Source organism: Acinonyx jubatus, chromosome E2 (assembly GCF_027475565.1).
Source record: "Acinonyx jubatus isolate Ajub_Pintada_27869175 chromosome E2, VMU_Ajub_asm_v1.0, whole genome shotgun sequence".
In the NCBI taxonomy this organism is placed as follows: domain Eukaryota; kingdom Metazoa; phylum Chordata; class Mammalia; order Carnivora; family Felidae; genus Acinonyx; species Acinonyx jubatus.
The window spans coordinates 27,374,480-27,401,937 of NC_069396.1; the positions used below are offsets into that span (position 1 = coordinate 27,374,480).

Below are 27,458 nucleotides of genomic sequence, written 5' to 3' on the forward strand. Positions count from 1 at the left end.
AGAATTGGTAGGGAGACTTAAAGACCTTGGCTCTGGTGCTGCACGACCACATGAGGATCAATTAAGCAAAAGTTAGGACAGGCTAGGACAGCACTGTGAGGTTCATGCTTCTGCTCTCTGGATTTGTTATTTTGCATGCAACCAAAGCCAAACTATACTTTCTAAGAACGATTCTTTCACTGGCACCACACAGGCCGTGCACAAAGCAACTCCCCACAGTGCTGTGGCAGGAGCAGGGGGTGCACACGTCCAGCCGTGCTTCTGCACAGTGCTAACTCTGGAGGGGGAGTGAGGATTAGTAGTAGGGGTAGTTTTAGTTCTAGCAGCTGTTGAAAGGGAACAAGAAAAGCTGGGAGCAACCCTCCTCATATAGGTAAGATGAGTCTTGAGTTTTGAAGAGCCAAGTTAGGATAAGGAGGACAGTAAAGACAGAGAACTCCCAGTGAGGGAAAGGCCCAGAGGCAGGAATGACTGGGGCCCGCTTATAGGACAGTGAGGAGATAGTTTGTGTCAGAAGAGTTGATTAGACACTGCTATTTTTTAAAATTTATTTTTGAGAGAGAGACAGAGACAGAGAGAACAGGGGAGGGGCAGAGAGAGAGGGAGACATAGAATCTGAAGCAGGTTCTAGGCTCCAAGCTGTTAGCACAGAGCCCAACGTGAGGCTTGAATTCATGAACCGCAAGATCATGACCTAAGCCGAAGTTGGATGCTTAACTGACTGAGCCACCCAGGTGCCCCACTGCTATTTTTTTTAATGTTTACTTTTGAGAAAGAGGGAGAGAGAAAGAGAGAGAGAGAGAGAAAGAAAGAGAAACAGAGTCTGAGCAGGCGCATGCACGTGGGGGAGGAGTGGAGAGGAAGAGGGAGACAGAGAATCCCAAGCAGGCTCCATGCTATGAGAGCAGAGTCCGATGCTGGGCTCAAACTCATGAACCATGAGATCATGACCTGAGCTGAAATCAAGAGTTAGACGCTTAACTGACTGAGTCACCCAGGCACCCCTAGACACTGCCATTTGATTAATGGCCCTGATGCAGCAGGAAGTAGGGTATCAGTAAAAGTTTGTGAACAGAAAGAGTGCTGGAATTAGAAGCATTCCATATAATTCTTATCTAGAGGGTCCCTAGAATGTTTTTCTGCTAGAATACAGCCAAGCTACAGTATAGGACCTTATAAGGTAAGTGTCACATTCACTATTACAAAATAGTGAATTACAGAATAGTGGTCCTGTGTAAGAAATGGGTTTGGAAGGGGAAACAGGCTTTTTCCTTTTTGGAAGGACAATTGCTACTTACAGAGATTGTCTAAGCTCCACTGGGCACAGAACCCGACTTGACGTTTCAGATAATCAGGATCATCAGCCCAGGACTCCAATGTGACAAGCCGGTCACTAATACTGGATTCAGAGATAGTTAATTTATTTTCACCTGTTTGGGAAGACATAAACCTTGAATTAACCATGAAAGGGTAGGATGATTTGCTGGGCAGGTAAGGGGTGGGAAGGAGTGAGGACAGGCAATTAGAAAACTTGGAAACTAGAATAAGGACATAGCCCAGGAGCCTTGACTACTTTCTGGGAAGTAGCAATCTCATCACTAATGTTTTTTTTTCTTTTTTAGGTTTATTTATTTTGCGTCAGAGAGAGAAAGAGAGAAAGTGCAAGTGGGGGAGGGGCAGAGAGAGAGGGAGAGAGAATCCCAAGCAGGCTCAGTGCTGTCAGAGCAGAGTTTGTTGCAGGGCTCAATCTCATGAATTGTGAGATCATGACCTGAGCAGAAGTTGGACACTTAACTGACTGATTCACCCAGGCACCCCTCATCATTAACTTTTTAGCTACAAAAAGTCAGTAACCATGGTCATTAAGCTTTGATTCTTAGGTGAGAAACTCTTGGCTTTTGTCCCTGTTATATCTCACTGGCCTTGAAGTGTCTACCCAAATACGGAACGTGTACCTGTTTGATGGGGCTCAAAGCATAAGCTCATCCAGTAAGTAATAAAAATAAGATTTTTAACAGCCAATTCAGAAGATCATTAGTGCAAGAAGTCACTATACCTACTTGTCTGTGCAAACTTTTCCAGCGCAATAAGTGCAAAGAGCATGACTGTGGGGTGGGACTGTAGCTTCTGAAAGACAACAAAAGATAGAGAAACATAAAGCAAAAACATCATTTCCCTGCAGAGGCGGCGAGTTACCAATTTCTTCTTCTTACCCAATATGTGCTTGATTTTTTTGGAGCAATCAGAAGAGTTTTACTCATTTGAGTCCTTAATCCTCTGTTTGCTAATACTGCTAGTAATAAGGAACCAAGACAGAGTCTCATAAAATTGTATATTATTTTCTTGAAGCCACCGGGTTCATTTATAGATATGCAAATTTCAGAAGTATTTTGTTAAATGTACTGTGTTATTCCACTTAGTAACATTTATATTAGGGCTTTGTGAAAGAAAACCATGCGGATTCTTACATTGATTTAAGCAAGCCAAACAGAAACCTAGAATTGTAGCTAAGAATGACTTTTATTCAGAAGCCTTAAAGGAACCACACATTACTACCAGGTTCCAAAATTATAAATGATGGAATGAATACCTTATGGCTTAGTTTTCAGTCTGTTCTCTGCAAGGAAATCCACAAATGCTAATGGTAGGTGGGACAGCGCTCTTTAAATTACATTTAACTTCACATCACATGTGTTCATCATTTAAAGAAAAACCTACCTGCTTAACATCACACCTTCTCAGAGCCATCCTTTACCGTAGCTACGTTAGCAGCTTGCAAAGGAGCTCTAGAACATCAGGTGATTCCTACTCACTTCCCTGGGGCTCAAAGGTTCTGCAACTCTCATGCACCCACCAGCATGCCCTGCAGCAAAGCCTGTTCGGTACCCTGCTTCCTGCCATATCCACTCTCAATTCCTCAGTCTGGTTTTTCAGGCCCAGAGCCCTCCCCATCAGGATGTTCAGGCCTGTCCTCCTGTCTCTAAACACTGTCTCCTGAACAGACAATTCTCCGTAATATGCCAGGAGCATGGTCATTTCTATCTCTGAGCTTCTGCTGGTGATGGGCCCTTAGCCAAAACCCGTTTTTCCTTCCAGTGTGCACAGTCAAATCCTAACCTATGATGTGACCTAGCTGAGATGCCACCTTCATCTGGAAGCCTGTCTCCCATGGCTCTCCTGGCCCTTACCACCACCATCTTCCACCTCCCCATCACCTTCTCAGTACTCTTATGGCACTTAGTCTGAGAGAGGGGATTTTGCCCTTGATCATGCCCTGTCATAAAACGGAGGCTGTCTTGTCCGAGTAGTTCTGTTCCCCCGTTAACCAGGAAACTTCTTAAGGGCAAAGGACTGGTTATACTACTTTTGTATCCCCACAGGGCTTGCTTAGCATAGTGGGGTGTGTCTTAGGTACATATCATGTAAGTATTGAAAAATAAAGTCTTTCAGATTTTGAAGAAGGCCAATGCTCAGGAGGCCTGCAAAAATAACTTTAACAAATACAGACCAGTCAAGTCTGCAGTCCAGCAGTGTAAGAGATCTGACAGCACAACCTCAGCAAACCGCAAGCTTCACAGACAATAGATCAAGTACTCCACGACAACAGTTATAAGAGCAGTAGCCAGAGGGGGAGGGAAGAAGTGGAGATTTATATGCACTGGCAATCTGACCTGACAGTTTCCTGGCTTGGAATGCCATGTAATTTTGTTTCCGCTGCAGAGGTCCCTACTACCATTTGGCCGACCCTAAGGACACACACACAAAAGCCAATCATAGCAGCTATCTTAGGACTAAATTTAAAACCAGACCAACTCAGCTGCTTTTGCTTGCAATAAATTCCTATCCCGCCCTCATTTTTTTTTCCTTTTTTTTGAACATAGGAGGGAATAGATAAACACTCAGGAAACACCTGCAAATAAAATTTATAACTGATTCCATTCTCTGTGCCAGTGGTTAAGCTGGCAATTTTAGAAAAATGCACAGTTGTAGATGACTAAGAATAACTGGCTTTGATGCCTCACTTACCAGACACTGTAGCAAATATTCCAGTATTCCTGGGCTAAGTAAGCCTATACTTGCAGGACCTGGACAAACATAACAAACACAAGATACAATGAAATGGGCCATATTCTTTTTCATCAGTAACTAGTAACAGTAAAATTGTTTTTTAGAACTCTTTGACAAGGTACTCTCACGCACAGTGTCTTATTCAAGCCTCCTGCTCTGAGGCAGGGAATAGTACTGTTTCTATTTCACAGCTGAGCAATGGAGCCCACAGTGAAGTCACTCATTCTGGTGCATTTGGGGTGCACATGGCAGAATCGGAGGCAGTACCCACGGGTCCTGATTTGGAATCCATTGCTTCTTCCACCATACAGGATTCTAACTAGCTGAGCTCTTCACCTGCACTTTGATGCTAACTTTCCTAAAGTGGGTAATGTTCATAAATAAGTTAAATATCTGCTTCTCTTCTCAGGAACTGCTCCAATGACAGTTCCTTTTCTTCTTCTCCTACCTTGTAGGTCTCTATTATCTAGCTAAACTCTATAAAGTGCATAAATGTATATTATCTATTATATGCATAAATATATACTTCCATAATCTTTATTTATTATACTGAATGTAACCTTTTATTCTTAATTTTAAAGCAAATGAGTACAACTTTTTCTTTTAAATGTCTCTCTGGGGGCGCCTGGGTGGCTCAGTCAGTTAAGCATCCAACTTCGGCTCAGGTGATGATCTCCCAGTACGTGGGTTTGAGCCCCATGTCGGGCTCTGTGCTGACAGCTCGGAGCCTGGAGCCTGCTTCAGATTCTGTGCCCCCCTCTCTCTCTGCCCCTACCCCACTTGTGCTCTCTCTCTCTCTCTTTCTCAAAAATAAACATTTAAAAATAAATAAATGTCTCTGAAAATCCTCAAAGCTAAATTAGATTGCATTCATCTCTTTGGACTTTGAGTACTTTTTTTCCAGTTAGCTCTTGTCCCTCAGTATTAATTAAATTAAATTAAATTAAATTTTTATTTTATTTCTTTTGAGACACTCCTTTCTGATACAGGTTTGATTAAAGACCTGCAATCTTCTCCATCATGTCAAAAAAACTGAAGATCTTTCTTGGTAGAGGTTTCCAGAGTTACCTGCTAGTTTCTCAGCCAAGCAACCTAGGACTGCAGATGTGTTCCTGTGTTTAGCAGGATGACCTGAGTCCTGGCAAGCTACTTCTCCATTTAAATTGAGAATTTCAGTCAATTTCTGGAGTGCATCCTAAAAACAAAAATGTACAAGGGAATTTGGTAAATATATCAGCACTTAGGTTTTTTCCTCCAGGGGAATCATTTGAGACAAAAGCTATAGCCAGTTATGAAATTAACTCAGAATGCACCTACAAAATGATACAATGCACCCAATGATATCAATGTTATTTGATCAACCTGGAAGTTTTCTTACATGAATTGCTAGATTCTACTTCATTCAAAATGTAGGGGCGCCTGGGTGGCTCAGTCGGTTAAGCGTCTGACTTCGGCTCAGGTCATGATCTCACAGTTCGTGAGTTCGAGCCCCGCGTTGGGCTCTGTGCTGACAGCTCAGAGCCTGGAGCCTGCTTCAGCTTCTGTGCCTCCCTCTCTCTCTGCCCCTCCCCTGCTCATGCTCTGTCTCTCTCTGTCTCAAAAATAAATAAACATTAAAAAAAAAATGTACCAGTTGTATTAAAAAAATGTGCTGTTTACTCCTGAATCATTAAACAGACTAAATCCACCCAAATGCCAATATGATTGATAATAATAGGGTCTTAGTGATGTTTAAGTAAAAGCTTACATTTTTTTTTTTTTTTTTTAATCAAGCAAGAACAAAGCTCACCAGAGTTTTTGAGGCAAATTATAACAGAAACCTCTCATAAGCCTAGGTAAAGGTCATTTCATCAGTGACTGGGCCAAAGGCTTTTCTCTTCTGTTCATAAGTTTTTCCATGTTGTGCCCAAATGTCTGAGGCTCAACCAAATGACAGATGCCAGCACCCAAAATTTAAAAAAAAAAAAACAAAAACCCATTCCATAGAAGATATGGACTAAGGCAATGAAAGTTTGATACTTTTGTTCTATTTAAGGGAAAATCAAGGTCATACCAATCTTTAATATGTTAGAGTAAGACTCACAAGGGCTTTTAGTATAATAGCTTTTTCTCTTAATAGGAAACATTAAAGAAAACCTTTTGTTATGAGGAAATTTGTTTAGAGACAGGTAAGAAAATCAGCTCAGCAATCGAACATCGTCTTCCAACTTCAAGAAGATTGCTGTTTCAAATATAAATGTTTTAATTTTTAACATTTTAAAATTTTAAACCAAAGCTTTATAGTAAGTTAGTGATAGAAAGAGGATGTAGCACTTCATTAAAAATAAAAAAGTTTACATAATGCCCCTCAGTCAATATTCAGTCAATATTGAATGAAACAGACCACAAATGTATAAAGAGGAAATGCATTATATCAAAGGTTCTTTGTAGGCATTTATCCTGTGTTTAAGCATAGGTGACAGTTTCATTAAAGAGAAGTATTAACTTACTTTAGTGGGCAATGGACATTCATCTAGTAACAATGTTATAACAGCTGGTCCCAGTGGATCTTCCAATGGAATAACTCTAATTAAAGACTGGACAACATCCAACCATCCTTCATCTAAGAGCAAATCAATAAGATTATATGGTAGAGCCACTATTTCTAAAATGTTAAAATATATCACTTATAACACAAGGTGACTTTATATTAAAATAGAAACACTTTTGGCTTTCATCTTGTAGCTTTTAAGCAGTTAACATTTGGCATAGACAGTCATTAATTGTAGTCATCACGGTAGAACCAAAGATTCTTAATTTGCAGGAGCCTCATGATTTGGGGGCATCTTTATTTGGAGAGAATTGAAGCTATGGTCCTGGGTTCTCAAATTATAATTAAAACAGTTTTCAGCATCTTGTTTATAACATAGGAGCATACTGAGAAGATTAAATATCTGAAGCAGTTGGCTCTACTTTCAGAATGATACTTAGGAAATTAAGGGCCAAAAAACTACCCTTCCCATTCTGGAAGAGTTTTGGTCAAAGATCTGTCAATGCTCCCCCAAGTTCTCTTTTAATAATTTAGGTGAAATAAAACCGTTGCTGAGAGGTGCAGCTACATATTCAGGATGCAATATATAGTGATTATTAATTTTTACCTTTGGATAGGAAAACTTCTGCACACGTAAGGCTTTTAATGGTCATGTGTATTAAGTACTTTTGGAATCTTTTATTTAAAAAAAGTGGTCATATTTTCCATAATTATGAATTCATTAGAAAATATTTTTTTAAAAATTTGAAAAATACCTGTTTCTGCCATTTCGTGCAATGTAATCATTGAATAGGGAGGTTCCTGATCACTGAAAAACAAATAGCCAACACATCAAACTTGAAGAAATAAGAAATGACAATTCCAAATAAAAATTCAAACTGACAGTGTGGTATAGAAAGAGAAAGAAGAAATGAACATGGAAGGTTGTGGAGAAAGAGATGGAAGAGACAACTGAAGATACATGCTGTGAGGACAAATATACACCACATGTGTTCATTTTCAAGACCAAGACCATCATCTGTGATGGCCCACAAATAAAAGGGGCGGGAGGGCATAGGCACGGACCACCACATGGCCTGGAGCAAAAGCATGGGACTAGAACTGGATACCACAGAACTACTCAGCTTTCCTCTAGAGGCCCAATGCCAACCAAGATGAGCTAGGGAGGCCAAAATTATCTTCCTCCAACTTACCTCAAAGAAACACCAGGAAGGGAGATTACAATCTCAACTGAGGATTTATGGAAGCAAGCGCCTACATAAACGTCTTAATTTTTAAGTGTTCTTCTGGGAGATAACACTATTTGCTTAAGTTTCATAAAATGGCAGTAGAAGAAAAAGAAACCAAACTTAATCAAGGAGATATTTAATACTGTAGATGATGCTCTAAAATGGCATTATAAACTGTAATTTAGTGGGTTTTCAATCTGTGATCCCAGGAATCTTAAGGAAGTGCTTTAGGGGAACTTCACTAATGAACGAAATATTTTCCATCAAACAATGATAAATCTAATTACTTAGATCTAATTCAGGTTTATTTACATATCGTGGCTCTCTGCTTTACTATGAAGAAACCTGTAAAAACTATTGTTTTCAATCATTTAATCCTCAGAATACTCTTATGATATGGAAATTATTAAGTTAATTTCAGGTACTCATTAGGTACTGGTTATCTGACATACCCTGTACCTTTCCATAACAAGGGAAAATTATCATTTAAAAGATTTGCCTTAGCGGCACCTGGGTGGCTTGGTTCCTTAAGCATCAGACTCTTGACTTCAGCTCAGGTAATGATCTCATGGTTTGTGAGATCTAGCCCTGCATGGGGCTCTGAGCTGACAGCATGGAGCTTGGGATTCTCTCTCCCCCTCTCTCTGCCCCTCCCCTGAATGCGCACACACACACTCTCTTTCTCTCTCTCAGAAGAAATAACAAATAACCATTCAAAAGATTTGTCTTAAATGATGTAACTGACCAATTACAAATATTTCTGGAGAGCAATCCGGCAATAATGAAATTAAATGTCCCAACAATGCCAGAGAAACTACTAACATAGGTAATAGATGTGTAGGAGATTATTTGTCATAATGCTATTTGTAGGAACAAAAATTTGGAATCAATGTAAGTGACCATCACCAGATAACAGGATAGCAAAATATAAGACTTTCAAACATACAAAGGAATAATCTGCAGGACTCAGAAGCAGTTGTAGCTTGACACACAGCAACATAGGTCTCAAATAATGTTGACAGAAGTTAAAAACAAAGATTTATGTATCACTTATGTAAGTTTTTAAAATCACACACAAAATACTATTATAAACTTCCTATAGAGACACAAACATACATATGGCAGGCAGATTGGAAGAAAATAACCTTAAATTCACGAGACTGGTTACCCATTGATATTTGGTTAGTGGGTCAGGCAAAGGAGACAACAGGATTAGGGAAAAAGGAAAGAATAATAAAAATGTGGTAGAGTCAGTGACCAATGAGGACTACAACACCTCGATTCTACACAGATGCACTTTAAGGACACACACACATCCTTACATTCAAAAAACAAGATAAACTTCTCTGTGGAACAGAAATGCAACAGAAATTCCTGGTGGGACGCAGGAGCTAAAGCTGCAGGACAATGGGGCTCACTGTCTGGAACTAGACAGAGGTGACCAGGAGCTCTATGCCTGCAGGGCAGGTAATGGGGACCAAAACCACACCTGTGCAAGGGATGGAACAGACTCAGGAAGTGAAGCTCAGATGGGGTTCCCCTCTCAGTGAAAGAAGTTGGAAGAAAGTTAGGAATGACAATCTGACCTACAACTGATATCAAGCTGCAAGTCTCCAGTGACAGAAAAGGCAAAGAAAGCCATGTAGCAGGACTCAGGCTATGGGAACGCAGACCTGCCAATTTTAGGTTAAGTCGTAGACTGAAGGTAGATGGAGATAACAGCAAAAATGACAGGAAGAGAGACAGGATGACAGAGAGGAAGACAGAACAGACGCAGACGCAGACACACACACACACACACACACACACACACACACACAGTGAGGAAAAAACATCCATCAGGAGGAGTCTGTAACTTAAAGTCCCAAACTATATGAGAATAATATTAATACCACTGACAATTTGAAGATAAAGTCACTACCAAAAAAAAAAAAATGCAAATAAGAGAACTTCAAAACGACTTTAAGTATATTTAAAGTGTGTTTCCTATATAAGCCTCTCACTACAGCTTTAGAAACTGCTCCCCTCTCAGATCAACATCATCCTTTCCTAAGTAACAAGCAGAATGAGGGGAACAATCAATACCAATTATTCTAGAATTGTGACATCTGCATACATCCTTTTAGGTATATTCTTACCAAGTCCATCAGTCCTATCTTCCACGGTTAGTTTTAACAGCCTTATAAACTTTATAGGTATGAAATTCTTCTCCTTTAGTAGTTTCTGAAAAACAAGCTACAGTGACTATGTTTGTAACTGTCTGAACGCTGTTTGGCCATTAGCTTCTCGAACAGGTCCCGTCACACTTGCTCTACATCTGCCTTATTTGCTCCTTCTCAGAAGAGTTATAGCTATAATTTGGTATAAGCAGGTTTACGGTAAAGATGACCCTATTACTCAAATGTACGCTATTTGCCTCAGGTTAGTGAATTAGTTGCTTCATCAACAAGTTCACTTATAATGTGTAATATTTTCTAAAAGATTGGAGATAAATCTCCTACTCTGCTTCCATACTGTCTTAATCACTTTCTTAAAAAATATGGCAAAGCCTATTCTGTACTTCTCGAATGGGCTTAAATAACACTGCTTGTGGTTTCCTTATTTGGGAAGGGAAACTTTTCATTATAATTTTATAGTATGTTTTAAATGTCACCATGCAGAGAGGCACCTGGGTGGCTCAATCAGTTAAGCGTCGACTCTTGATTTCAGCTCAAGTCATGACCTCACAGGGTTGTGAGATGGAGCCTTGTGTGTGTGCACCCCACCCCCACCCCCCAGGTGCAGGTCTACTTAAGATTCTCTCTCCCTGTGCTCCTGCCCTGCTCACGCGCTTGCATGTGCTGTCTCTCAAAAACAACACAAAACAAACAAAAAAAACCAGGCACCATGAAGAAACTTTAAATAACAGTTTCTAGCTTCTTGACTGAGTTTGAGGGATGTAAATGGCATAGATTTATATTCAATAAATATTTTCTACAAACATATGAGCATTAAAATTCATAAAATTAACAACAAAACAAGAGGTGTTGGTGAGGATGCAGAGAAAGGGAAACCCTCTTGCACTGCTGGTGGGAATGCAAACTGATGCAGCCGCTCTGGAAAGAAGTGTGGAGATTCCTCAAAAAACTAAAAACAGAACTATGACCCAGCAATTGCACTATTAGGTATTTACCTAAAGGATACAAAAATACAGATTCCAAGGGGGTACGTGCAACCCAATGCTTCTAGCAGCATTATCAACAATAGCCAAATTATGGAGACAGCCCAAATGTCCCTTGACTGTTGAATGAATAAAGACGTATATATACAATGGAATATTGCTCAGCCATCAAAAAAAAAAAATAATCTTGCCACTTGCAATGACGTGGATGGAGCTAGAATATATTATGCTAAGTGAAGAAAGTCAATCAGAGAAAGAAAAATACATGATTTCACTCATATGTGTAATATAAGAAATAAAACAGATGGATATATAGGAAGGGCAGGGAAAGAGAAGAGAGGGAAATAAACTACAAGAGACTCTTAACTGACAGAGAACACACTGAGAGTTGATGAAGGGAGGTGGGTGGGAGACGGGCTAGATGGGTGGTGAGTATTAAGAAGGGCACTTGTGATGAGCACGGGGTGTTGAATGTAAATGATGAATCACTGAATTCTACCTCTGAAACCAATGTTGTACTGTATATTAACTACAATATAAATAATTTTAAAAAAGAAATAAAAAGAGTCTATCCACAGTATAAACAAAATTGAGTCAGATATCAGAACTGCTTCAAAGGCTGGTATTAATAACGTTAGGAAGACCTTTCTGAATTGGTTATGGAGAAGATTTGTAAGAACCTCCTTTCCCCGGCCTGTTCTACAGCAGATATTAAGATGTACAAAATAAATTTATTTCTATGAGGGAAAAAATTCCCCTCAGAATAATATGCACAGGTATACCTTGCTTAACGCTATAATTTTGAGGAATTAAAACTAGGTTTTTATAAAAGGGATTATCAACTATTTAGATACTTAAATTTACTAGCAGAGCCTGAGGCAAAAAGAACCCAGATATAACTTTAAAAAAAAGTTGGGGCACCTGGGTGGCTCGGTTGAATGTCTGGCTCCTCTTGATTTCAGCTCAGCTCATGATCTCGAAGTTCATGGGATCGAGCCCTGTGTCAGGCTCTGTGCTGACAGTGTGGAGCCTGCTTGGGATTCTCTCTCTCTCTCTCTCTCTCTCTCTCTCTGCTCTTCCCCCCTGCTTGTGCTCCCTCTCTCTCTCTCAAAATAAATAAGCATTAAAAAAAATACTATCATCTACTGAGTGATTGTTATGTGTAAGGCACTATTCTAGAAGCTTTACATATATTATGATAAACTCTGTAAGACATAATTTCCCTCTTATAGATGAGGAACCTGAGGCTTAGAGAATTCACCCACTATTATGTAGCTAGTCAAGGGGCTGGGCCGAAATTTGAAACTTGGTTGATCATGGTTCTAAAACTTTTGCTCCTAACTACTGAACTGCAGTTAAGTTAAAATATTTTTTCAACTTGAACAATGTTCTTTCATTTCACTGTTATTCAATCTGGGATTTCATACATATAGTTAGACAAAGCAGGGGAGAAACAAAACACGTACAGGTGTGCCCTGCAGTTTCAATTTACAAGCTTCCCAAATGGATCTAAGATGGCCAAATAAGGGATACAAAAAGAGAGGAGGACGAACGCTTTCCTTGATCTATGTCCCTACATCGCCAACAGAAAGTGCACACAGCCATGCTCTCGGAAAAATAACTCATCTTGAATCTCTGGTCTGTGGCGTAGATAGGCAAGCAAGATAAGAATCAGTCTTTGTGAAACCATTTCCTATTGTAGCTTGCAACACAAACTCGCTCCTTATTTACTACATTCCCTAATAAAGATCATAGCTTTGTGTTTTCTGCTATTGAAATGTTTAGATACTTCCAAACAGGAGTAGATGTTAGCAAGTAAAAATATCAAAGCTTATAATTTACTCTGCCATCAGAGGAGAAATAAAATATTCTCCCTTGCCTTATGAGCTCAAGGCTTGGTGAAGAGATCCTAACGAAGTGAAGGAGTCAAAGGTTATGGTTCCTATAGAATGCTGTCATCTCATAGGAGGTGGCAAGGAGTCAGATACTTACTTGTCTACAAGAGTCCGTATGACTGCTAGTGTGTCCAGCACTAGTCCATCTACATTTTGTTTCTTTCTCCTTGGCTCATGTGGTCCTCGGCCCCTCCTTGGTGGCCGAACAGGGTCCCGGGGTTGGCTCCTCATGTCAGCAGTGGGTACTGCACTGTTCTCGGCTTGTTGCTGCTGGGTGTCAACACTATCTTCCGCTCCACTGTCATCTCGGCAGATACAGGAATTACCCATGGTAGCAGTGGCACCTCTAGTCCCCAGGAAGTGGGCTATGTGCTCCTCAAGAGTCAACAGCAGACCCTGGCCAAGGCTTCTGCTCACTAAGAACACGGCCCAACCAAAGACAATCATTTAGATAGTTTTCAGTTTTCCAAGTACTGTTTTCATAATCTGGAGTGGAGGAACTTGCATTCTATTTGTTTTTAACAAACGAATATGGAAGAAAGTTGCAGAACCGATCTCCAACATTATCAATTCCAGAAAATCTGGGTCATCCAGTGGCAGTTCTAAAAGAGAAGAAAAGAAAAATGCATCAAAGATTCTTGGTCATTTAATTACTCACAGTTTCTAAGTTTGATTTTATAGGCATAGGATTACAGTGGGAAATCATCTCTGGTTATTTTTATAGGTTTCCGACACAAAGAGGTACCTTTACATAAGGGAATTACAATCAAGAACTTCTTTTTAGCACTACAACATAAAGTTGATTGCTAAACCATATCCTTGTAAACCACACAAATTACCACTGATTTTTCCCCCCAAAATCCATATGCATGGTTCTACCTATGCAGAAATACATTAGAAGAATATGTACCGTTGTTGCAAAGACTCCTTTAATGGATTAAAAAAAGAAAAAAGAACTGTTTCCTTTTTAAATTTAAATGTATGAGAAAAGTTAATATTTCAAATAAACTATCTAATTACAGATGCTTATTGTTAAAAAAAAGTTATGATACAAATATGCTAGCACCCACTTGGTATCAAGGAGAATAAAGAGTGGAGTGTTTCACTTGAATGCAATCACCAAACTGTACACGTTTCCCATTTGGAGGCACTCTTGAGAATTTACAGAAATCATACAAGCAGTTACAAAGTTTTTCTGTTATGTCAGCAAGACTGTTTGGAGAGAGGCAAATATACATTACAAAGTTACATTTTCACAACGATGAGTTTTTTGTACAATATGTCTGCTGCTACAAAGTTACGAAAGAGCACACCCATGATCTTTGTCTAAAAATACTGACTAGGCACCCTATGCTTACACCATGCTGGCACTGGGAGAATAAAAATGAACAAGGCACAGTCCCTGCCCTCTAGGAATTCATGGATGGCAATTCTCATCCCATACAGTCTGGTCATCAACAAAAACCTAATGACAGAACCACCTCCTCATTAAACTGAGAAAATCTGGTTAGGTCTAGAAAGGATTTGGAAGAAGAAAACAGAAGTGGGAGGGGGTTGGCAATAGAAAGTAAAAAATCATGCCAAGACCCGGAGACAAGACCCATAAGGACAAAATGGACGTATAAGGAATAGAGACTAGTGTGTACTCTCAACATTTGGTTACTTACAATTAAACTGTGTATATTGAGCACTGGCTCAGGAATAGCTATAAATAAAATGTGTAATTCAATGGAGCAAGAGAAAAGCAAGAGAAAAATTAACTCCATTATTGGGACAGATTTGCAGCAAATTCTTTTAAATATTTGCCTAGTTTAATTACTGTTCATGGGGGAAAACTAAAGGAAAGGAGATGGAGATAGAAAGCCTTTACTCGTATGTATAATAATCTAATATAAGCCATAGAGGGAGGGGGAGGGACAACAGAAGGAAGAGGAGGGAGGGATGGGAAGAAAGAAGAGAGTTAACAGACAGTATCTCTCTCCAGACAAGCAAGATCGCAATGGCTGAGCCAAGTAATACCATAGGTATTTTGGTTCTCCCCAGTCAGGCTGTCTTTAAAATTTGGAGGTTATACTTAAAAGGATGTGACTGAAGTATAGGAAGGAGCATAAGACAAGGACTCTGCTGGAAACAGCTTCTTAAAAGAGAATCAACAAAGAGTTGAAGTAATACGATTCCCATTACTGCAGGGACCATGGTATACATACAATTCCCCTCAGAGAGTAGATAAGTAAGAGCTCTCAATGCTTAAAAGGACAAGAGACAGAAATCAGAAAAAAGGCTTTAAAAGGGTCCCTGCTATAAATTTGATCTTATAAACTATGCTGCTAAGACCAAAAAGTAACATATTTAAGAAGCAGTGCTCCAGCCCTTCTCACAGAAATTTCAGAGAAGACACTGTTGGAACAATTCAGACGAAGCGGGTAAAGAACCCAACGTTTTCTGGTAGGTCTGCCCAGTTGATATGCCACTAGAGCACTCCCATGAAACATCAAAGAATTATATTAAAAGTTTTTTATCTGTTAACTTTTTAATGTTTACTTATTTTTGAGAGAGAGAAAGAGAGAGAGCACGAGCACGAGCAAGCAGGAGTGGGGGAGAGGCAGAGAGACGGAGACAGAATCTGAAGCAGGCTCCAGGCTCTGAGCTGTCAGCACAGAGCCCGATATGGGGCTCGAGCCCATGAACCATGAGATCATGACCTGAGCTGAAGTTGGACACTTCACCAACTGAGCCATCCAGGCACCCCATCTGTTAACTTTTTAAAACAAAAGATGGATGCACTTTCATTTTAAGACTGAAATGCTGCATACAATCTACAGAAAAGTGAAAGCCTCTCTTCTGCATAGCCCATTCCTTTCCCAGAGGTAACCCCTGCTAAAAGCTTCATGTGTCTGTTTGCACACTAATATACTTAAAAACAACAACTATTTTTTAAGAGAGAGGCTGCAAGTGAGAAAAGGGCTGGGATGGGGGGTGGGAGAGAAAAAAATATCCCATGAGGGGCAGAGGAGAAAGGGAAAGAGAAGTGGGGTTCACCTGAAGTGGGGCTCGTGCTCACTCGATGTGGGGCTTTAGCTCACCCAAAGCAGGGCTCGAACTCGAAAACATGAGATCAAGATGTGAGCTGAAGTCAGATGCTTAACCAACTGAGCCACCCGGGTGCACCACCCCCCCCCCCCCCGCCAATTTTTTAACTTAAATAGGATGCCATAAACATCTGAGGTTTGCTTTTTTTCTTCTTAACAATACATTTTTTTTGTTTACTTGAGAAAGAGAGCATGAGTGGGGGAGGGGCAGAGAGAAGGAGAGAGAATCCCAAGGAGGCTCCATGCTGTCAGCACAGAGCCTGATGCAGGGCTCGATCTCATGAATGGGGGAGATGACCTGAGCTGAGATCAGGAGTTGGATGCTTAACCAACTGAGCCACCCAGGCACACCAACAGCACATCTTTCTATACCAGTATATCTAAAACTACTCCTCATCCCAGTTAAGTCTGTATCAAAATCCATACTCTGGATTGTCATAGTTTCTTACCCACTAGGCCATAAAAATCTGTGTCTAAGCCAACTAATACTTCGGGGACGGTAGTGGGAGTGGTCCAGGATTCAATACAAGGGAACTCTATTTGGTAATGCTTCATTTCCTGGCCAAGTGCTCTCTTACCCTGAACTGCTCCGTGGTGTTGGGGTTACTGGAGCAGAGGGAATTCTACTGGCTTCTCTAAAGCTCCTGAGCCTTTCCAGATGATCAATATGGAAGTTGGGATAGGCGTGTCATGTAAATAAGATTCAGTCCACTCAGACACATTAAATTGGGGAATGCATAACTGCGGAAGGGAGACCAATCAGGCATTTTAAAAAACTGGTAATGATTTGAGAATGTCAGTTGAGATTAAGTCTCAGAAAAAGTGTTGGGAGAGAACAGAGAATCCTACAATTACAGTTTAATGCCATCACTTGTAAAGCTATTTAGATTAACAAGAAATGATGGGAATGCTTCGGAGAAATACAGTGGGTTAAAAAAAAAAAAAAAGCTTGTTGAATCTCAAAGTCTTAAACTTCATTCTATCCAAAAATGTTTTGCTAAACTGGATATAGAATAATTAATCTATGCAGATTTCCTTTTAGTACTGTTCTAAAGGGAAGATATCCAGTACCTATAGGTATTTATAAAAATCTGACTCAATTTGAAGGAAGATGACAAGAATTCAGTGAGCTTTTGCTTATTTTCATACTGAACTCAAGTGTAGTTCAGGTCAAGTTCTTCCAAAGGAGTCATTTTCCCTAAATGACCCCAAAATGATGCCAACTACAAAATCTGTCATAGGAGGAAATGGGAGTAAAAAAATAAAGTTTTCAAATATTTTAAAATTAAAGACTTTCTCTTTAATTAAAGACCAGGTGTAAAGAAGAGGCTAATTAGGTGGGGGAAATCTGAAACATACAAGAAAAAAAAAGAGCTGGTATCTTTAAAAAACTTCTGAAATGAACATACAGAGAATCTTTAAGGGTCACATCTAAAGGCAGGGGACATAAGTGAACAAAGGGTATGATCTTTTAGATTTATTCAGTACTAAAGAATGTATAGCTTTTATCAGGAAATCATTGCCACTTGTTATACTTCTCTCACAGAACAAATTGTGAATACTTTAGGCAAAAGACTAGGTAATGAAGTTAAACAATTACACTTTACACAGCTTCGTTTTATCTCATTCCAAAAATCATTATGTGGTCCTCTTCCGAAGGACCATTGTTTTAAGACAGTAACACTCAGCCTACAGATCTTATACAGGATGCCAGAGGCCACCTCCAGTACAGGGTACGGGGCTTTGCAGTCAGAAAGACTGGGCGCAGGTCCCGGCTCTGCAATATTTACAGCTATGCATTCTAAGTACCCTGACTATTGACACACTTTAAAACATGGAGATAATAATAGTTCTTACACAGTACTACTGTGAGGATTAAATGGAATAGTGCATGTAAAACATGTGGCACAGAGCCTTACACTTACACTGGATCCAAAAATGCAAGAGGTTATTATAAAATGAGTGACTAAATAATCTGGGATGTGGGGACTCTGGAGTAAGACCTGATTTAAGAGCACTAAGAAGGGCGCCTGAGTGGCTCAGTCGGTTGAGTGTCCAACTTCGGCTCAGGTCACGATCTCACGGTTCGTGGGTTTGAGCCCTGCGTCGGGCTCTGCACGGACAGTTCAGAGCCTGGAGTCTGCTTCAGGTTCTGTGTCTCCCTCTCTTTCTGCCCCTCCCCTGCTCTCCCTCTGTCTTTCTCTCTCTCCGTCAAAAATAAATAAACATTAAAAAATTAAAAAAAAAAAAAGAGCACTAAGATAACTGTGGGGCACTTGGGTGGTTCAGTCAGTTGAGTATCCAACTTTTGATTTCAGCTCAGGTGATGATCACGGTTTGTGGGTTCAAGCCTGGCGTGGGGCTCTGCGCTGACAGTGCAGAGCCTGCTTGGGATCCTCTTTCTCTGCCCTCCCCTCTCTTTCGAGATAAACTTTAAACAAAGAAACAAACAGCACTAAGATAACCAAAGAAGTTATCTTTTATAGTTATCACCTACCCTGTACTAAAATAATTTTTACTTATCCATACTTTTAGACAAAGAACCTTAGAAGGGATTGTAGCTTAATCATCCCAAAGGCAATGTCCATTAGAATTGCTTAAGTACTTCTTACAATGCAAATTCCTGGTTCCACTCCAAATCACCAGCATCAGAATTTCTAGGATGTGACCCAAGCAACTATTTTCTTCAAATTCTCCAGTTGATTCTGATGGTGGTCAGGTTTGGAAATCACTGTGCTATAGAACCTAACACAGAAATGTGTCACAATAGGTAGGACCTACTAACTGGATGAAGGAACAAATTGAAACACTACAGAGTGATTCTTCTGAGGTCAAAAAAGTTAATCTCCCTTTCCAGAAAAATGAACTGATACTATCTTTGAACTTAGCCTTCTGAAGAAGGCAGCCAAAAAAGCCATTAGAGTATACATCCATTAATGATGGATCCATTATGATTATATACATCCATTAATGATTATATACAGTACATATTGACATAATGAATAAAATAGCTCCCTATTTTTCCCAACAGACCCACCCTATGAAGCATCATGAATCGAGATGGTACCCTGCTGATGGGTAATGTCATTCAATGGTTGACAGACTGAATGAAATGGAAAATGAATAAGAATAGAGATTATGTAAAGGCAAAACATCTCAAATACCTATATACTTCCACAGAACTTTGATGACTACTTAGCATTAGATGGTTGGCTCGATTTTGAGAACAAAAAAAGCTAGTCACATAATTTAAATATACACAAGGACTAGATCTGTGGCTGTAGCAGTCATCAACTGACATGGCAACCACCAACTGATTAAATTATAATGATGCCACTGGATGCCATTGCTTAGTAGAGACACTTTTTACCATCTAAATGATAATGCGTTTTAAATCATTATACTGTTCATAGCCATTTTGCTGCAAGTGCATAATTATAAAACATTTCCTTTTACAAAATAAAGTAACAACTATTCTTTCCATTTCTATGTCATTTACGATTTATTAGATTTTTACATTTTATTTACTTTAGCGTTGCTCTGAAAGGGAAAAAGAAATCAAACTTGGGCTCTCAGAAAGTTCAGTGTTAAGGCAGTGAGGTCCGGTACTCAAAACACAGACCTCTACCATCATAAACTATCCACCACAGAGACATCTGGCCAACTGATCTAACCCTGTCTGACGATGGTCCAGGAATCAATGACTCATCTCTTCAAATATTTGCTTGCATTCAATCATAATAAAGCTCAGTGACATTAAGAATATTTTCTTTTCTCTGAAAATAAGACTTCAGGATTATGCTGCCAAGAAGGGAGAAGCTGGTTAAATGAATGGCTATAGGAAGAAAAAACACACTTTGGGCATGAAATTACCATTGCTGTCATCTTCACCTCATCATTCCAAAACAGTGTTCCAGGATGCAGTAATTTTTTCCAAGCCACTCCCCAATTCTCAAAGACTAAATCCTATAGCATGAAGAGTAACAACATGTAATACATTGAAAATTTCAATGGTTTTCTTTCATTAGATCAAGTTTTGGATTTTATCCTAAGATAGTGAATATGCATAGGACCAGGGATAGCGTCCAGTGTCATGTTTAATGCGCCCTCGACATTTTATTATGGACAGCTTCAAACATACAGAAAAGTTGAATTTTACAGTGAACACCTACATACCCACCATCTACATTCTAACAATAACATTTTACTATACTTGCTTTATCACACACCTATCCTCAATCCATCTGTTTTTGATGCATTTCAAAGTAAATCACAGGTATTAGTATACTGCCTCCCTAAATAATTCAGCATGTATATCACTAACTGGCCTTCAATATGTTTTCAGAGGTTAAATCTACACATAATGAAAGATACAAGTCTTAAGAATATATGTGCCAAGTTTTGTCAAATGCATACACCTGTGTAACTCAAAGGTAGACAACCTTACTCAAATATTTTTGTTTTTAAAATATTCTACAGAACAGCCCAAAGACAGTAACTTTTTTTTTTTTTTTTTGCTGAAGACTGTGTCTAAATGGGGAAAAGTTGGAGGTCAACAAGGTTATTTAGTTGTACAATAAGTAGATAAGAAAAGTGTATTATATGTCAAGAGTATACTTACAAGTTGAAACAGAAACCACCTAAAGACATTTTAACAAGAGTGTTTTTCTCTAGACTCAAAAGCATCTGATATTCTGTGGTGGGGGTGGGGGTGAGGGGGGAAGATTGTGAAATATTTGGTTGGAACTTCACTTTTCCCCCAAAAGAAAAAGCAGCTCTGGTAAGATAGTTTTACATGTCACCCAGGTGTCCAAAACTATCTGCATTAGTGCTGGCCATTTGAAGTTTAAGCCAGATAGGGTACTATTATCCCAGAGATCATAACTAACCTTCACATTGTCCGAGAAAAGCACTGGGTAATTTTCATACTTCTGCTATGCACAGAGGTTAGTTAGAGAAAGTACAACTTTGGGAAGAAAAGTAGTTAATTTTTCTGGTTGAATTGGTAGAGAAGGAGTAGCTGGAAAAAGCTTCTAAAACGTTGGGAACTTTTTAACTCAGTAGCAGTGGTGGCTGTGGTCAGGTGAGATTTTTTAGCAGAATAAATTATAGAAGATAGCCCTGACCTGAAACAGTACAAAGGAGAAGAGTCAAATCCTTTTAATATTCAAAAATTGTAACAAGAAATAAAATGTAGGGCTGGGATAGAGTAAGGAATTTCCAGAAGCAAATAATAGTAAAAAAGGACAAGTAAATAATACTTGCCTGGTCTCAAGAATTGAAAATTTTGCCTCGAATCCAAAACGGAAATGCTAAGGAAGAACTGAGGTAAGCGCTAATGATGGCTACAGTACGGAGGGGAAAACCACACGTAATACGCCACACTATTGGGGATTTATCCCCCTTGGGAGACCAAGTAACAGGAAGTCATATAGATCTGTTACTCAAACACATATATCATCCACAAATCTGAAGGAAAAGGACTTTACTGTTACAGAACTCTCTGCTATTAAGAAAACAAAATGTGTCAATAGCATGTATAGCAACACTTTCCTTAAAGAGATCTACTTAAATAGTCAATTGCATACTCAATTGGATACCTATTAGAAACTAATAGGCAGTCAATAAGTAATTTAAGTGAATTTATTCTAAAATCTGTAAAAATGAAATATTTCCAAAGGAGTTATCACTTTGAAAAACTGAGACAACATCACTCAATAAATATAAATCCAATGCTTATATGCACCAAGCAAAGCCAAAGAAAGGTCCTCATGTTTTTGGCAGAGGGACAAAGGACAGCAACAGACAACACACCTAGTGCCGGACCCATAACACAGCACATGCCATAGAAACTTACTAGGAGGAGGCCTCTCCCTCGACCGTTTTTCCAGTGGAAAAGGAACTTAGTGACCTTCAAGTATCTCTTACAACCAAGTTTTTAGGTGACTATATATACCAGAATTAGCAAAAGGGGAATGAAGATTTATCTGTGCTGCAACACATTCATGTTTTAAATTATAAGCCAAAGCATTTTTGGTACAACTATGCCTAGCCACACAGTGAAAAGTTAACCAAAAGCCCATAAATTAAATAGATAAAGATGAAGCTAATAGTAATTTAAATGGCAGGTGGGGGTGGGGGGTAGAAAAGAGGAAGCACAATGGAAACCCAAGATCCATTTGAGACCATACTGAGGATACATCCTAAATAAGCACCCTTCCTGAATATGGCAGGAACCCCATTCTGCATATGACATGTAAGAAGCTTTGCACTGTGGCCAAGTTTCCCAGGACAGACTCAGGGACAACAGTAAACTCTAATGCTATACTAGTTTTGGCTTATGAATACACATTTTAGTAATTCTTAACAATTCACTTCATAAGTTATTAATAAGCAGCCCTTAGGTATATGAAAGTATGAACAACTGTGAAGCAATAAGAACTGAAAAAAGGAGTTGCACTTCTCACAAAGAACGGTGGAGTAGGAGCCGTACTTGCAGAGTCACTGCATTAGGGGAGCCCAGGAGCAGAAACTTAACTCTTCCGGAGGTAGAAGAGATACGAAAAAAATTACACTGCAACGTTAAACCGAGGTAATAATAAACTTGCCAAGTCAAGTATTTCAAACATTCTATTTGATGTGTATAGGACCCATGATATTATGCCTGGAATAATTTCAAACAACAAGAAAGTTACATGCATGGTTCATTCATTAACAAACTTCTGGAATGCATCAATTCTTTAATTTTTCAAACACATTCTTCATTTTCAAAAGCTCAGAAAGGGAGAAAGGAAAATATTCTCTTACAGCCAACCACTATAAAATGTTTGCTTCATTTAGCCTTGTATATATCACACAGTTATATACAGTTTTCTATAGTTAAATATGCTCTTACATCTTTAACCAGCAAGCATGCTCTTTTGAAATGGACACGGAGAGTAAAATTTAACAATTTTACCTTTTTTCCCAATCATATTGCAAAAGCTATTTCAAAAGCTGACCACCGAATAGATAAACCAAAGTGAAAATATTCATTCTTTTGCACTACTAAAATTGTAAGTCTCCTTCTAATGGTTTTGGCCCAAGTTTTATCATTCACCACTTCCTATTCTGTTTTTCAATTTTCAAAATTGTACACAAGGAAAAACTATCCAAACTCAATGGTAAACGCGAAGACGCCAAATATTTCAAGAGAAGCTACACTGATAGTTTACTGCTCCCAAATAACTCTGGATATAGACTGCTGGTTCCATTGTGATTCCCATCTGTGGTGCCTAATGATTTTCCATTTACTTTTTAAGCCCTGTGACTATCGCACCTACTTTACAAGCATCCGATCACGAAACAGAAAACTTCCAATTTGAAGTAGTAATACTGATTACCATCCTTAAGAATTCCTAATAATTTCTCAAACTATGTAGATATTAGAGTATCAAGGAGAGTTGTATTTTAAAGGATGCAAAATGACTTCTCACTTCATTAAAAAAATTATTTATTTTTGTAATTCCTGATAGGCTGAATTAAGATGAGTAGAAACAAAATGAGTAAATGCACTTAAGGAACACACAACAATTTTTTTGTTATTCTCTTGCCAAAACACACTTCAGAGTTGTATCGAATAACAAACTTTTATACATAATGCTAAATTTTTATTTTCCCTTGTTTCTTGGCCAATTTACTAAGGTGAAAAGTCATTTGTTGACAAACTGAAAAAGTCCACATAGAGCATGCTGGAACATTTCCTATAATCAATAACTTAAAAATAATCATGGAATACAGAAATAATGAAGGGTTTGTGAAAACAGCAAAAGCAGGCCACAGACATTAAGCAGTAGGTCAGGACAACATGTATCCTGGGAAATCAGAAAGCTCATAAAATCACCACAGTGCTTTTTTTTTTAAAGACCCATGGAATATAAAATTAGAAAAACAGGAATTTCAAGCCAGCTTTTAGCTAAAAAACAACAACAACAAAAAAAACCTTCAAAAATCACAAATTATCCAACATCTGGAAAACCAGCTAACAAACGCCATTAACCAAATATTAGGAAAATGTCATACATGGACTCAAGTATTTTATAGCTTCATAGGGGGAGCTACAAAGCAAGATGTCATTCGAGGAAATGTAACTTCTATATATGGGGAAAAATAAAAAGAACCATTGTGGAAGAGAAATTTAAAAGCAATTGCTTATGTGCCTCATAATCTAGTTTGAGGCCACCGCAGAGTGCAGAAAGGCGTAATATTCGTGGGGAGAAAAAAGGAGGTCTCATTTACAAAATCACAAGAGAGGAAGCATGATATTCACTACATGTAGACATCCAAAGGCCATAAATATATAGATGGAAAAAGGGGAGGAGGTTTATAATATTGAGATCAAATTTCAGCTGTCAGAGAAAAACTTTCTGAAGGAAAAGATTATATTCTAGTGCTACCTCCTGCCAGCACCATCAGCAGTTCAGAGTAAATTAAAACTCTGGGAGCAAAAAACCGGAAATCCCTCCACTCCCATCTAAGCAGGGGCTGAAACCATGGGTTTAGATCATAATATGACCTAGAAAGCTCTGAACCTTGAGGTTTTCATACAATATGGCTCCCAGTACAAGAGGTGATCAACAATTGTGTTAATACTAATCCCTTACATCTACATACTGCTTTACAGTTTGGAAAGTGCCTTCACTTTTCTTCTCCAACCCCTTTGGTGGTAGAATCGCAGTACTTGACTCGCACACAGCTTGTAGTTTCTAAAGTATCTTCACGTACTGCCCTATTTTACAGAAGGGACCCGAGGAGGTTAATAAGGACGGTACACGGTAGGTGAGGGGCCTGGACGTCTGCAGGACCCTACTCAGTCACTCGTAGACACTTCCAACCTTCTGAAGTTCAAAGTACAACACTCCAAGGGGGGGGCAGCCAGCCTCATTCAGACAGCTCTACGGCATGGAACTGCACAGTTTCAGTGAACCATCTCTGCCTCGCTCTCCCTCCCCGAAGACAGGGAAACTGAGGCACCAGGTAGGAACAAAAGCCACAGCTAGAGTCACGCAAGCAGTGCTGTTAGGATGGACTTCCCTCCACCCCACCTGCACTTTGCCCAGAAGCAGCTGAATCCTGTGTTTGAGACACAGGTTCGGTCTCCAGAGAGGAAAACCCTTGCCATTACTGCTTCCCTCTCACTATTCTCCGCCGGGCTTTCCTACCGAGGGTGGTCTCTTCTTTCCAGAGCCGCTCAGCAACAACCTCTCTCTAGGGCCCTTACCCATTTTCCACATCGGGCCTCCGGAGTAAAAGAATCCTCTAGCTCTGGCTCCCAACTCCTAGCCCCTCTCCCTGAGGTGTCTCTCGACCCCAAAGCATTTCTATGTCTCCCAGGGGAAGGTCCGACTTCCACCCGTGCCACCTAAACCTTAAACTCCACAAAAGAAAACCCTCCCAAAGCCTCCTCCCGTTACCCCTTCCGTCCAGGACACCCCCGAGGAGCACCCCTAAACATCAGGAGCCTCCCAAGAGCTACCTGCCTCTCACCTGGGCCCTTTTAGCCACGGCCTCCTCGGAAGGGCGACCCCCAACAACCTCCTCCGGTCACGAATCCGCTAAAGGGGGAACACCCTCTTCCAGGTACCTCTTCAGGCGCCTTCAGCGCGGGCCTCAGTGGAGAACCTCCGGGCTGTTTCCTGGGCTCTGCCCAACGCCACTCCCTCCCGGGCCCCTTCCCGGAGTCTCCCTCAGCCCCAGTCCGGTCTCCCCACCGCAGACTCGGGCGGCTGTTCCCCTCCCTCACGGACGTCCCCAGCCCTCGGACTCCCCCCAGCTCCGCGTCCCCAGTGGTTTCCCAGAGCAGCGCGGCCGGGCTGCGGCACTGACTTCTCCAGCTCCAGGGCCCACCCGAGGGAGGGGGCGGCGGTGGCGGCGCGACTCCTTTGTGACAGGTCCGAGAGAGCGGTAAAGATGGACGCGAGGCCACGGCGCTGCCATTACGCGCTGGGCCCACCCCCGCTTCGTACAGCCCCTGCCCTCCCTCAGTCCCCTAGGAAACGCCCCTTCCTCTGTGGCAAGCCCTCTCCCTTACAGCCAATCATATTTCAGGGGTGGTATCACGTGATCGCCCGGCCCGGCCCGCTCCCCAAGCACGAGCTGGCCAATCCCCTTGCTGAGGTGAGAATGGCCCAATCAAGTCTCTCTGGCTAGCTTTCCTGGTACCGGATTTCCATCTGTCTCCTGGGGAGGAAGAAAGGTGCGGATTGGGTTACGCTACCGGAAGCGGGGCGGAACTTTGTTGTGGCGGTGAGGAAGAGGAAGCCCTGAAGGGTCAAAAGGAATACAAAAGCAAAGGCTATTTTCCTTCTTTTCTTTTTTTCTTTCTCTCTTTCCCTTTTTTTTTTTTCCCCCTAAAGAGCGCGTGGCCTTAGTGGTGGCGGTTTGGGGTGGGCGCCGCCGAGGTGAGGGGGTCTAGCCTCCTGCACGCTGGTAGGTGAGTGCGGCCTGGGCCCTGGCAGAGAGACCTGGGCTCCAGCTTCTTCGCTGAGGAGATGGGGGTGTGTTGGGGGGGGCGGGGTGGGCTACGTCTGGTGTGAGGTTTAGGGCCAAGCCCGTTCTCAGTCTGCGCACTTGCCCAGTATTCTGAGTCACCGGAGCCAGGGGCTTGCTGGGGGCCAGCCTGAGGGGAGCCGAGGGAACCCGCGGGAAGGCCTCCAAGTCGTCTGGGGGGAAGGATCCCGGCCCTTTCTAGCGGTCTTGGGACTTCGCACCTCTTGCCGGATCTCTTCCACCGTTTCTGCTAAGTGGGGCCACCCAGGTTCCAAGTGAGGAGCGGGCTCTCTCCCAGGGGTCTTGGAAAGGCTCCGGGCTACTCAGGACATGTGGGAGTGCCTGGTTGGACATGGTTGAATCACAGAGTGCAAGTGTAGGATGGGAAACACATTTATTATGTACCATGCACCTTTTGCTGTGCTCAGTGCGTTTTCTTCTGCTAGATAGCAATCCACCGTGCTCGTTTCGCAAAAAAAAAAAAAAAAAAAAAAAAAAAAAAAAAAAGAAACTAAGACTGAGGGTTGGGTTGAAGGATCTTGATTGAGAGTTTGCTCACGTGAGTTGTCAATGAGCACAGGTGTAAAGGTGGCGACCTACTTGTTGATAGCAGTGGTTCTTAATCTAGTAGAAAACGAGATCTTCTGTGGCCTGTTTAAATGCAGACTCTCGGACCCTACCCCCCAGATAGTCTGACTGAGTAGGTCTGCAGTTGGGACCCAGGGAAGCCAAGTGCGGGCCTGGTTGTCAGAATTCCCAATGCCCTCTTGTGTATACCAGCTGTGAGGTAAGATTTGTTGATTGTTCGGCTGTTTGACTTGATATCAAACAGGGACCTCATGAAATAGTTTGGAGGGCACGACTTCTGAAATCCTTGAAAAGAATCAGTGTTTATACTCCCTTTTGATAACCAGGAATTGAGCGGAGATAAAAGCAGCTTTTACAGTCTTTCAAATGGAG

The 27,458-nt window shown here is 40.7% G+C and overlaps 2 protein-coding genes across 7 annotated transcripts in view; one reads left to right on the plus strand and one right to left on the minus strand.

The window, feature by feature from the left end:
• RSPRY1 (ring finger and SPRY domain containing 1) overlaps positions 1-25,992 on the minus strand; it is a 43,530-nt gene extending 17,538 nt beyond the window's left edge. Inside the window, exons 1-9 of one of the 3 annotated variants that reach the window (XM_053210176.1) lie at positions 25,497-25,958; positions 13,953-14,094; positions 12,980-13,484; positions 7,354-7,406; positions 6,558-6,670; positions 5,137-5,263; positions 4,027-4,085; positions 2,061-2,127; positions 1,299-1,430 (exon numbers count right to left, since the gene is read on the minus strand). In XM_053210176.1, the coding sequence (XP_053066151.1) occupies positions 1,299-1,430; positions 2,061-2,127; positions 4,027-4,085; positions 5,137-5,263; positions 6,558-6,670; positions 7,354-7,406; positions 12,980-13,329 (901 nt within the window). In that variant the 5' untranslated portion in view covers positions 13,330-13,484; positions 13,953-14,094; positions 25,497-25,958. Of the gene's footprint in view, positions 1-1,298; positions 1,431-2,060; positions 2,128-4,026; positions 4,086-5,136; positions 5,264-6,557; positions 6,671-7,353; positions 7,407-12,979; positions 13,485-13,952; positions 14,095-25,496 lie in introns of all 3 variants that reach the window. The other 2 variants (XM_015074509.3, XM_015074508.3) reach the window with 2 other exon arrangements.
• A 74-nt stretch (positions 25,993-26,066) lies between these two features.
• The window catches only part of PSME3IP1 (proteasome activator subunit 3 interacting protein 1), a 31,313-nt gene continuing 29,921 nt past the window's right edge, over positions 26,067-27,458 (plus strand). The window contains exons 1-2 of one of the 4 annotated variants that reach the window (XM_053210177.1): positions 26,262-26,442; positions 27,079-27,285. The gene's annotated coding sequence lies outside the window, so the exon portion shown is untranslated. The other 3 variants (XM_015074519.3, XM_015074515.3, XM_027075825.2) reach the window with 3 other exon arrangements.